Consider the following 12,301-nt stretch of genomic DNA (forward strand, 5'->3'; position numbering starts at 1 on the left):
GTTTTGTCACTTGTGATTTGCAGTGAAAGTACGTTGTCCCTGTGGGAGTCTTGCTTCTAATTGGATAATATTTCTCAGATCCTTTTGGGTCTCTCTGAAATAATTGTTCTAAAATGAATGTATGTGTGTACAGATTGTATTTTGGGAGAGTTAATTACCAACTGTGTGGTTCAGGGATTTAGTGCAAGAAGAGGAAGAACAGTTGATGGAAGAAAGGAAAAAGAGAAAAGAAGACAAGAAGAAGAAGGAAGCTGCTCAAAAAAAGGTACGTTGAGTCTAAAAAAAAAATGGGTACTTGTAGATTTTGCTTCATTCGTAGTTAAATATTGTTTGGTCAGTTCTTTAACAGCGTTTTCTTAATTTTTTTTAATGCTTTATATGTACTGTCAGTTATGTAATGGTAACTGACATCTTGAACGTCTTAACTGGCTTTGTGTACAGATTATTTAGAGACTAAATATTCTTCTGAGATGACCTCTCACTTTCCTGATTCTGGTCTCAAGTTGAAAGCTTCCCCTGTCAGTTCTCCCTGTTTGTTGGCCTAAACAAAGGTGTTCCCTGTGCACTTATGGAAAATTGGGTATGTCTAATCTTACAGCAAATCTAAGTTAAATCATATGTAAAGGCTGCTTCTAGAAAAGGTGGGATATTTGCTCGTGTTCCAAAATGAGAGCTTCCCTAATCTTTTCAATAGCTGACAGCAAAACTGCATAGTAATTTTTGGATCTCAGTTGTAAAAGTGTAACTCATTTTCCTCTTGAAATTTTTAATCAGAGGTTGAAAGGCAGCTAGTTTACTTGAAGAATGTAAATCTTTTAAAAGGTTCTCTGTAGCCCCCAAAGTTTAGTATTTCACAAGTTTGAAAGACACGCTTGAATGTAATCTTTAGAAGAATTAAAAGTGTAAAAATTTTTTTAATGAAGAGACCAAACATTTGCCTGAAATTGAAAGTTTGGGTTTGTTTTTTCTGCTCATGGAGGTACTTGTTAAACTGTTCCTAAGCCATGTGGCTTTGTTTACTTGCTGGATGCTGAGAATAGCAAAATGTTACATATCTGGACTTCATCCATCAGGAATTGTTAGAAGTTCCTATGGAGCAAGAAGCTATCTGATGCTGTAAGGGTGGTCATTTGTGTTCCTGGAAAAGCTTGAACTTGATCTGGATTAAAGATATCTCTGAGAAACGGCAGTAACAAACAGCCAGTTAACTGTTTAAAAGAAAACAAAAAAAGAGTAAAATAGTCCTAGTACAGATGTGGCTTGATTATAGATTTAAATGGCAAACTTATTAAATTAGCTCTCAGATGTTCTGGGAGATTTTTATCTACTCCTTCGTATGTGTAAGTAGTTTCAGTTTGTCCAAAACTGCTGATCTTATCTTGTAGTCTTTTTCTGTTTGATCTCTTCAGAACTCACTATTTGGTGTTACCAGTCTTGGGCTTGCTAGCAAAACTTGAAAGCACGTAACCATGCACCAGCTAATGAAGGGAAAGCTAAGGCTTGTTTTCGTGCATACTGTAGTCTTTTAAAAATTGAAACTAAAAGACAATGCTGTAGGAGATCAGCGGTGGTCACAGATGTGTGGCACTTGGCTTGCAGAACATCTGTCCTTTTGAGTGGTTCTTGCACCCTGGTGCAGAGCAGGTTTTGCAGGACATCAACCTTTGGATTCCATACTCCTTTTTATGGCCATTGAAAATATGCTTGGAAACAAGTGTTCAGAACCAGCTGTTATGCATAAACTATCCTGCACATCCAAGCGCACGGGAAACTTCCCAAGGCTTCAATATAATTTTTTGTTAACCATATTGGTTAAATGAAGTCAGCATAATGAAGAGTTGTGTTGTGTAGCAGCCACGGGTTACTGCAGCTTCCTTTTGGCAAATGAGGAAGAGAAGCACTGATATTGGAGTCAGGGTGATAAGGGTAAGCAGGCAAACTAGAAACGAATGGGATGTGGTTTTTAGAGGCACTGATATAAGCAGCCATTGGTTTTACTTTGCTCTCTTTATTCCAGTGGGTGATGCGTTACCTTTAGTAGAGTGGAGTTTCTTCAGAGGAGATTTTGCAGACCTCTTGGTGTTGCTATCTTTATCAATCTCTAACAGCATAATTTTTATGAAAATAAATCTTTCTTGGGAGTGTGAGGCTGTGTTTAGACAGTATAGCAAATTGTTTTAAGTGCCTTTGCTGGTTTAAGAAATTGAAGAAGTGTCTTTCTGTTGATGTACTGTTAATTTCCAGAGAAGTGAGGATATGACACCAAAGTGTCAGGAGTATTATTTCCATGTAAGCCCTAAGAGTGCTAATATCTAAACCTAACCAAAGCTGACATCAAATGAGTGAATTTTTTCATGTGCACCTGCTTTGCCTTTTTTTTTCTGTCACGGTTTTAACTAGAGATAATCAGAGCCTAAATATTGCTGCAAGTGACTTCACTGTGTCATATTCATATGTGCAGTGCCATAGTTAAGACGGGTTGTGTACAGTTACCAAAGTAACCCTATCAGATTAAGTCTCATTCTGCTTTAGCAGTATAATGCATTTTAGAAATGATAATTGAGAAGAGTCTTCAGCTGGGAAGAACTGATTTCTGCTTCTGAGAGATCTTTTCTGAAGCCTATTTCACTTGCTTTTGTAGGTAAAGCCACACCATTAAAGTGGGTTCCCAGGCAAGAGATGTTTCTATCCTCATTTTTATTACAGGAAACTTTATTCCAGTAGATCTCCTATCTTGCCACTGTCACAGGAGCAACAAATTGAATTGTGGAAATGAAAGACTGAAAGCTCTGGCATTTACTTTGCCTGCTTTAGATTTCTACGTTCCTCTCTGTTTCCCTGCTGTATTCTGCATGAGAAGTGTCTGGGGCTTCCTTGCTTCCAGGCATAGTTTTTAACTCGCTTCAAACAGGCTAATTTGTAAGTTTAATTTAGTCTGTTTCACATGCTTATCTTTCAAATTAATTTTGTCTTCTCTAACATTTTAGCAGCTTTCTAGGCATGAGGAGTAATAGGCACAGGTTAGTTGGGGAGAAGTAGAAGGTTCTGATGGAGATTATTAAATAATTTTAAAATATTTTAAAAGGAGGAAAGTCAAAAGCTAACTTTGCTTGTGTAAGTGGCATGTGTACATGTGGCTCTTCCTCTTATCTGTGCAAATCACTGACACTTCTTCTTTCTTATTCTAGGCCATTGAACAAAAAATCAAAGGTAAGTTACTTTAGAGTTTTCTCTCTATGTAATGTTTCTGCATTTTTAAATACGGTGACTCCCGTGGCTCAGCTGAAAGCTACTGGAAAATTGCATCTGTGAGATTTCAAAAAGCTGCCACAAATAAAAGAGTAAAGGGGAATGGTTTCTTCCTGGAGCTGGAATTTTTCTCATCTTCCTGTTTTCCATTCTTAATTACTTACACAGCACTAGGCAAATATGTAATGCCTCGATCTCCTTAATTGTTTTTTTGCTCTTCTAGTTTGACTGCTTACAGATCCACCAAATGGATCTGTTCAAAATGTATTTTCTAGATATTTTACATATAAGTGGGGCTAGGAACACTTGATATACAAGCCATTGGTGTGTCCAGTTCTGATGACTGTATGTGGAGAGTTGATCCTGGCAAAATGGTGTGTATTGTAAAAGTGCAACATAGCTGTTTGGTGCAGGCTGGGAATGCTGCTGTTGCTCTCAGTGTTTGTAGGTTCTATAAATTCTCTGTTCCTTCTATAAGCACTGGAAAAATCATTTTCACTTTCTTTTTAAGTTGGTTGGAAAGTGAATAACAATCACATACGCAGTTGCATGGTGAGCTCCTTGAATTGTTTTTTTTTTTTTTGTGGAAACATTGGGTTTAGTTTAATAACTTGAGCAATGTTAGCAACAGAAGCTTGGAAACTCTGCTCAGCGTTGCTGCAGGTATTGCTGAAAAGTGGCACGTGTTGGAAGTGCTGCTGTGGTGTGAGGGCAGCAAAGTGGTGCAGGATGCACTGTGCCTACCAGGAAGTTTCTAATACAATATCCCAGTTGTAAGGAGTTGTGGAAGTGTTTGTTTGTATTCTGAATTAATAAACCATGTCTGGGGAAAAAAAAAATAGTGAGGGAGAAAAATGATACAATACTTAGTTTTAAAGAATAACATCCATTTTGGATGAACATCTGACCTGTGTACTCAGACGGTCCTGGCATCTGGGCGTCACATCAGGGCCGGCCCTGCAGCAGCAAATGGCTAAACATGGCCTGGGGGAGGGGAGGGCACCCAGGGGGATCTTCACACTGGGAAAATGCCTTTCTTATGAAGGATGAAATAAATAGTTCTTTTGTTTGTTTATTCTTTGGAGACCTAGAGTTGTTTACAGAATGAAAGTATTACATTCCAAATGTAATGTTACCATGTTATTAAAAGGGTGTTCCAGCAAGCGTAGTGGGAATTCAGAGTTGTCAAAGAAGCACAAGCTGGCAGTCCCCTGAAGAAGTATGGGCACTGTGGGATTCACGCGTGCAACTTTTTGCAAGAGTTTCTATAGGAGCAAAATTTGTTGCTTGTGTTGTACCTAGCTCTTTCCTTGTTCTGCCTGCTTGTGTGCAGGATGCAAATTAATGTTTCATTAAGTCTCCAAGTTTCCATCGCGTTAATGTCTTAAATTATTTATTTTGTGCATGAGCTGAAGATAAAATACAAGAGTATAGGATCTCTAAATAATTCAGAATTATGTTCTTGCAGAAAAGTAGCCGCTTCCAAGGGGGTGGGAAGCAGAGAGCTTCGTTCTTTATTTTTAAGCGTAGCCTGGATGTTTCCAAAATGTTTTTTTAGCTGAGGTAGAAATTAGTGTTGCACCAGTAGCTGTCAGTGTGCATGTGAATTATAAGAGTGACTTCTAAAGGAGTCGGTGGTGCTGATTTTTTTTTTTTTTTTTTCCTGTTCAGGATTGAGAATGGAAGTAGTGAAGAAAATGCCAGTGTAAATGTTTTCAGTACAAAAAGCATTTAACACTGTAGTACTGTCATTAAAAATGCATGTGTTTCATTCCTGTGGATCCCAGATATTCTGTCTAGTTCTATACATCTGGTTTTATCAAAAGAGGGAAGGTGGTGTTCACAGGAGTTAAAGATGAGTGCATTGAGTAGCTGTGAGGGTTTCTCTGTGCTACAGCCAGCAGAACAAATCCCTGTCTTGACAAGTGCCCTCCAAGTATCTTGTATCAGGGGTTTTAGAAAAGAATGAGTATCCCTTGAAAGTCTTTCTTTAACAGCTCTATAGTATTCTCAACAATTGCTCTGGCATCCCCTCTGATGTTGCAAAATAGGTATTTTTGCTGTGTTTGATGTTAGCACTGCTAGGGACAGATAAATCAATCCATTTCCCTGGGATTTCTCCTGAAACAGGCATCTGCAAACCACGCCGTAGCCAGGAGCAGTGATACGCTGAGCATCAGGCTAAATGCTGCGTAAGAAGAATGTTTGAGTTTTGTTTTTGTTGCTCACTTCAGTAATTGTGATGGGCTGCTGCAGAATGTGAGATTTCATTAGGGGATCTTTTTTTAGAGTCAGACTTTAATTACATACATAATGGCGTAGTGAAAGGATTTACAAAAGCGGAGCACTGATGTTTGTGTGGATGCTGCTGTGGTGGTTGGCTGTTCTGAATGTTTTTGTGCTTTGCAAAACAGTAAAGCTAGAACTGAACACATCTATCAGTCTCCAGAATTCCTCTGCTTTGTGGAAGGCACAGGCGTTAAGGCTGACTTCTGTTGCAGAACGGAATAAACTTTGAATCAGCCACTGAAACAGAAAGTGCTTTTAAAAATAGCTGGGTGTGGAATTGAAATCTTTGACTCATATTTCCCACCGTGGAAAGTTCTTATTCGTTTTCTTCCCCGTGAAGCAGAATTGCTGGAGCACACTGAGCCTTCTGTTTGTGTTGGGTGTGGGGCGTTTTTTCGGCTGCCGGACTCTGCTTTACCTGATTGCAAAAACTCTTGCATTAGCTTTTACACGTTGCATGTAAATTAGCAAAAATAACAGAACTGTAAGTACTAGCTGCTAAAATTGCCTGTATAAATGGCATCTAACTTACCTTTGTGCGGATCTTCAGGGGTTAATGAATTGGCAAACAGTGAGATATTTTCCAGATCAGCTAGCTGAGCTTACAGCTGCGGCCATTTTTCCACAACGAAAATTCTAGCACTACATCTTACGTGTGTCAGCTTGAAAGCCAGACTTCCTCTGTTTGCCCTTCAGCATTCCAGCACTGACAACTCTTTGGGGCATGACGTGCAGGGAGAGTGTGTTACAATACATTTTTAAGGGGTCAGCTTAAGCAGCAGCGATTTGAAACGTTTAAATGACAGCTCGGTGCTGCTCTTTGTGTGGTTTAGGGGACGATTTGATCTTTGTAAGCTGATTTTGTGCGAGTGAGAAACTGTTTTCCATCTGCACCGAAGTTATTCAGACAGCTGCCATTTTTTTTTTTTTATTGGAGGGGGAGTTTAAGTCACTGGGCCCCTACTCCAGGAGGAGTTGGCAGGCAGCACTCCTGTAGCAGTAAAATGACACCATGCTTCTCCTCCATTTTCTAATGAAATCTGCAGAGTGGGAAAGCAACACAAGTTGGAAGCGTCTGTCTTTGGAATCTCTCTGCAAACTTTAACTTCACCAGCCCCTGCTCTGTGCGTTCTCAGCAGGTTTGTTTATAAAAAAATATCTGTGATTTTGGTATTATTCCTTTCTGTAAAATGGCTGTTATTTGACAAGTAAATTAGCTGTGATAGATAGTCTGCTAATAATGCGTTCTGCTTTACTGTGGTTCAGAACAGAATGCTGCTGTGCAAAACTGTTATTAAGCAAGCAACTTGTTTATAAGAAACTAGAAATGCTAAGGATTAAGGGGTGTTGGAATTTCTAGCAGCTGTATGGGAATAGTATCTATTATTTTATCTTCTGGGGAGTTTGGAGAAGGAACTGTTGGGCAGGATAAACTGTGGAGCTTTAAACTTTGTGGTGCTCGGGGAGGAGAAGATGAAGTAATTCTGTTGCATCTAAAAGCACTTCTGGTTAATTTCAGTTGGAAATTAACATACAAATATAAGCTTTACCCATTTTAGATTAACTGTATTATGTGGTAAGATTTTTCTATCTGGTTTGCTTATCAAAGTATGAAGAATACCGTATTTCTTAAGGAAATTAATACACGATATGAGAGAGATGTAATTTTCTTTAACTGTTTGGGAATTCTTGTTTTTATAGCTTCAGGGTGGCTTGGCAGAAAGTAGCCTGGTTGCTATGTGCACTCCTTTGCAGCTGTAAGTGGTTCGAAGATCTGAAGGTCGATTAAATCTGTAGTAGTGAGCACTTAGTCTTAAAGCAGCAGTAATTAGGAAAGTGAACTGTTAACGTTGCTGTGTCGCAGCACTGCCCTAAACTTACTGCTGTCATCTGTTTGGATGCCTCATGATGTCGTGTAGAAACAGTTTTACTTTGTCTGGGAGGAGCAATCGTATGTGAATGGAAATGGAAGAGAAGTGAATCTTTTGTTGATTATGTTGTATGTGGGATTAAAAATCTCTTCTTGGGAGGATACTTTCCACCAAAGTTGGCAGTCGGACTAAAAAATGTGACACACAGTTTGCAGAAGGCTTCAGGAGCCGTGTGTGACCTTCAGCATTGCCATCACTGTGCGACTGCCTTGGCATGGTGACGGTTTGCTCGCTGCAAGAAGTCTTGTTTTGTGTCCCGCTGTCAGCACGCGCCTCAGGTGTGGGCTGTGCTGCAGAGAGCTGTAGAAGCCCTGCAATTAGCAGGGGTCACTTGTGGCAGAAGCCGTGCTGATAGATCACAAAGCTGAGGTCTGAGGTCTGGCCACAGACTGCGATATGTGAAGAAAACTTTCTTAATTTCTAAGCTTATTGCATGATGTAGACCACAGAAATGTGATTGTTAATATTGCGTTGGGCTGCTCACAAATTCTGAGATATTTACTAAAACAGAGACAATGACAAAATGTGCTCGGTTATTTTTCAGTTCTCTCACTTCTAAATCAGAAAATGTCGAAAGCACAGAATGGAGATGCACTTGCATAAGATTTGTTTTAGTGAAATTGAGTTTCGATCTAAATTTGTTGTCATGCACAGTGTTTCAGATGCATATGGGAAGGAATCTGAATTATCTGCTTGTTGAATATAGGCAACAACTTAATGAATGGAATCTGATACAGTGCTAGCAAGTTTTATCAACTCCAGTTTATCTGTGAGCTTTTCAATACCTTCTATTCCTCATAGATGCATTAAATTGAACTCATGTCTGGGCAGTTCCTCCTCATAGTTCTGTCCCTCTCCAGCCAGCTGTGAAATAGGGAGCAGCAGGTCAGTGCTGTCAGTGCCCGAGTGCTGCTCCGCTCCACCTCCAGGACACGTGCCGAAGGGCCTCCTGGGGAGCTATGGCTCGTCCACGTTTTTCTTTAATAGACTAAATAGAATATTTCATTAAAATACAAAGCAGCTGCTGAGTCTTAAGTGGCGTTTTATTCTGAGTGTCCTGTATGCCTCCTCTTCTTTTCCTGTGAGATGGTGACTACTTGTATATGGTAACACTTCTAAGTTTCTCATGGGAGTAAGAGTTCTATTTTTAGTATTTAAATATTTTAACATAAGGTTTAATTGCCAAAATGAAGAGACGTAGTGCCTTTTCAGTATCTAAAGGGAAGCTAAGGAATAAGGAGAGAGTCTTTAGCAGGCTTTGTGGTGATAATACAAGAGGAAATGGCTTCAAGCACAAAGAGAGTAGATTCAGGTTGGATATAAGGAAAACATATTTTACAGTGAGGGTGGTGAGGCGCTGGAACTGGCTGCCCAGAGTGGTGGTTGATGCCCCATCCCTGGAGACTTTCACAGTGAGGCTGGATCAGGCCCTGGGCAGCTTGATCTGGCTGCCCCTGCTCATTGCAGGGGAGTTGGACTACACAGCCTTTGGAGGTCCCTTCCAACTCTAAGGATTCTCTGATTCTATGATTTGTCAGAAACAAAACTGTAGGTTTCTTAGCAGTAGCATGCTTTACCTTTGCTAAAAGGGATAGCGAGACATTCCTTCATCCAGAGCTGTTAAAGCTGTATGGCTGTGGGGTAATAGAGCTTTTAATGAGGAGCGAGTTAAAATTATCATCGGAAAAAAAATTGTCATTGCATGATATATAAACATATCTAAGAATATCTACTTAGTGTTGAGTGTTTTAAGTTACTGTTCTGATGAATAACTTTGTCTAACTTTCTTTTTTTGGGGGTGGGGGTAGTGCCAGAACAAACCAAGACAAGTGTAAGCCAGCCTCAGCCTGTCACCTCTAACGGCACTTCCACAGCAACCAGCACTAATAATAATGCCAAGCGGGCCACAGCCAACAATCAGCAGCAGCAAACCTTGCCTCGATACCCTCCTCGTGAAGTACCACCGCGATTTCGACACCAGGAACAGAAACAGCTTCTGAAACGAGGTCAGCAGTTACCAGTTATAGCTGCAAACCTGGGATCTACTCCTAAAGTATTAAACGGCCAGTCAGGAGGCAGCACTGTCACAACCAAACAGCCGGTGACCAACGGAGAAGTGCCGAACAGCAGCAAAAAACAGCCAGGTGAGGGCAGGTGCCTTGGTTTTCTTTAATTAGAGCTGGATATTTGAAACGACATTATTGATGAGCTATTTGTTCTAATATTACTTAAGCTTCACATGTAAGCTGCGGCATAATGGAAGATTCTCTGGTGTTGTAGCTCAATATTAAACATTACAGGATAATTTCAGCCATCTTTGTGCAAGTTTGCCTGAAACTGATGGCATCTTTTTCTTTTTTTGCTGGTGATATACAGCAGATGCATACCTGTTTTTGAGCAGATATTTAAGCCAAAGTGACAACTGTTACATGTTCTGAATTTCCGTTCTTAATAATTGATTCAAGTATGATAATGGTACAAAGAATTGCATTCAGTTTTGATACATATATGTCAGAAAGAAGGATCTTTCAACTTCCAGAGCATTCTGAGTAGTATGTCAGACTTTTGTTTTTCAGATTTAGAAATGAATGGGATATGACATCTTAGAATATCCAAATTGCTCTTGTTGGTAGGTCAAAGTTTCTCGTTCTTTGTTAACCTGAATCTTGATTGTTTTAGAAAATCCTAGAATCACAGAGCAGCTTGGGTTGGAAGGGACCATGAAGCTCATCCGGTATTTGAATAGTAGTAGATCTACATGTCCAACAAGTAACTAAAAGATTGTAAGAGCATTTTAGGAGAGAAAAACGTTGGCTAAATTACCTTCCCATCTTACAAAAGATTTGTATTATCTTTAGTGTCCTCTCAGTCACTACGATGGCAGATCTTTTTAAATTGTGAGCTGTACTCAGGGCATTCCTGTACGTGCAAGGTAGACTGGTCAAATCTGGCAAATGGGATTGGGAAGCCAAGGTCTCACTTTTGTATTTGCTGTGTATGAGTCTGCTTGAAAGTTCTTTTGTCTAGTACAACCAGCAATAGTGGCTCTCTGAAATGTTGTGAAGGTGAGTGCCGTGAGATATGTAGGAAAGAGGAAAATAAAGGAAAATGATTTTTCAGTGCTGAGTTTTTGTAATGGTTTCAGAATGTAGTCTAATAAATTGCTTTGTGAAGTAAGTAGAGGTGATGATAGTCCAGCATCATGCAAGAGTACTTTAATTCTTTTGGAGCTGAAAGCCTTGGTCTTACTGACCTTCCGCAGTTTGTCTTTTAGACTCCAACCAGTCCTTCTCCAATATACCCTGGAGTGGGAACTCTTGAGTTTAGCTGTGATTCTAACTTTGGGTAGGTGATTTGTAAAAGCCAGGCAATACAAGTACTGCTACATTTACATGTTTCCTTAAATAAATAGGCAAAAAAATACAGACAAAGGGGTATTTTTAATGTGTACAATCACCTGCAGTGCCATGTGCTCCTTTGGAAAGTGATACAGTCATATTGTACCAACGCAGTTATTTTAAGAAATCTACATCAGTAACTCTTCACCAGAACATTTTCATACCAAATTCAGGGATTGCAGTACTGAAACTTCCCTCCATATGTAAACTTCATGTGAGAGAAGGATCGGGTCTTGAATGCCACCTTGGTAGGTTTGCTTGCCTTTATGCTTTGTTTCACATCAGAATAGCCAGGTGGTTATTCTACAACAAAATGATTTATATAGTTACCTAAATATTTGCTAGGAGTAATTACTTACAACTGTGGGACATGAGAGAACACACGAGCTGTCAGGATCCTGGCTTTTATCCAGGCTAAGTTATTTTGATTCCTTCACTGGCATGAGTCACTCTTCCTTTATGCTTATGCATCTTGCAGTGGTGCAGCTAGTTTGCAACCAGAGCCTTTGGAAACAGAGTTATTCACGTGACTCATGTTGGTGTGGTTTTTTTTGTCTTTTTTTGTTCCTTGTGTATTGTAGGAATAAGGAAAGAAGTGAGCAGTTGAGATTGGCAATTAGTAGAAATAAAGGTTGACTTAGATTAGGAAATGTTGCCTTAGATGTAACAGTTAAGATCTCCAACTGAAAATGTGCTCCCTTTTGTATAAATCAAATTTTTAAAATTAGGGATGTCTCAAATTTGCTAATTAAATGCCAAATGTATAAAAGCTAACTAGTTGTGGAAATACTTAGTAAAACCAGCAAATTTTCTACTTAATCTGGCCTACACTTAGGACTGATTTTTATCTCAGTCTCCCTCCCCTTGTGCTGTGTTCTGAGCTATGGCGAGGCAATAGATAGATTTAGAGAGGGCACTCGAGAAATCTCTCTAGAAAAGGGATGCTAATAGATGGTTTAGAAATAAAAAGTGGTTTAGGAACTCAAAGCTCTGAGTTACACAAGCAGTGCTTCTGTAATTTTCTTGCTTTTTTTTTTTTGTAGGCATGCCTCCCATTCGGGACTTGGTGAGCCACTCCCCTAACCAGTCAGGTTAGCCATTTAAATCTCACCTTTTTTCACACTACGTGTGTTTGTAGTAGTTACATGTCTCACACAGTTCTGTCTGATTTTTTTTTGATTCTTTGGCTTATGTCTTTTCAATAGCATGTGCTGTGTGAATGTCTGGCTTGCGTATGCTTTGTGTGCCATAACATTACACTTAGGTAAATATTTTCAGTTTTCTAAGGTGTTTGAATTCATATACAATTACTTTTTTAGACTAGGCAATGTGGCAACTTAGCTCTAAAATATGAGGATTTTTTGCTTTTTTAAAAACCTTCCTCCTTGCATGCCGTCTCTGGATGGTAAGGTGAATAATTTATGCAAGTTTATT

The 12,301-nt window shown here is 39.5% G+C and overlaps 1 protein-coding gene across 7 annotated transcripts in view; it reads left to right on the forward strand.

Moving 5' to 3' along the window:
- The window catches only part of TNRC6A (trinucleotide repeat containing adaptor 6A), a 30,966-nt gene continuing 18,665 nt past the window's right edge, over positions 1-12,301 (forward strand). For 2 of the 7 annotated variants that reach the window (XM_031555848.1, XM_031555849.1), the window contains exons 1-3: positions 191-265; positions 3,189-3,210; positions 9,278-9,613. In XM_031555848.1, coding sequence (XP_031411708.1) covers positions 206-265; positions 3,189-3,210; positions 9,278-9,613 — 418 coding nt within the window. In that variant the 5' untranslated portion in view covers positions 191-205. Of the gene's footprint in view, positions 266-3,188; positions 3,211-9,277; positions 9,614-11,910; positions 11,959-12,301 lie in introns of all 7 variants that reach the window. The other 5 variants (XM_031555843.1, XM_031555844.1, XM_031555846.1 and 2 more) reach the window with 5 other exon arrangements.

The sequence above is a fragment of the Meleagris gallopavo genome, chromosome 16 (assembly GCF_000146605.3).
Source record: "Meleagris gallopavo isolate NT-WF06-2002-E0010 breed Aviagen turkey brand Nicholas breeding stock chromosome 16, Turkey_5.1, whole genome shotgun sequence".
Taxonomy (NCBI): Eukaryota; Metazoa; Chordata; class Aves; order Galliformes; family Phasianidae; genus Meleagris; species Meleagris gallopavo.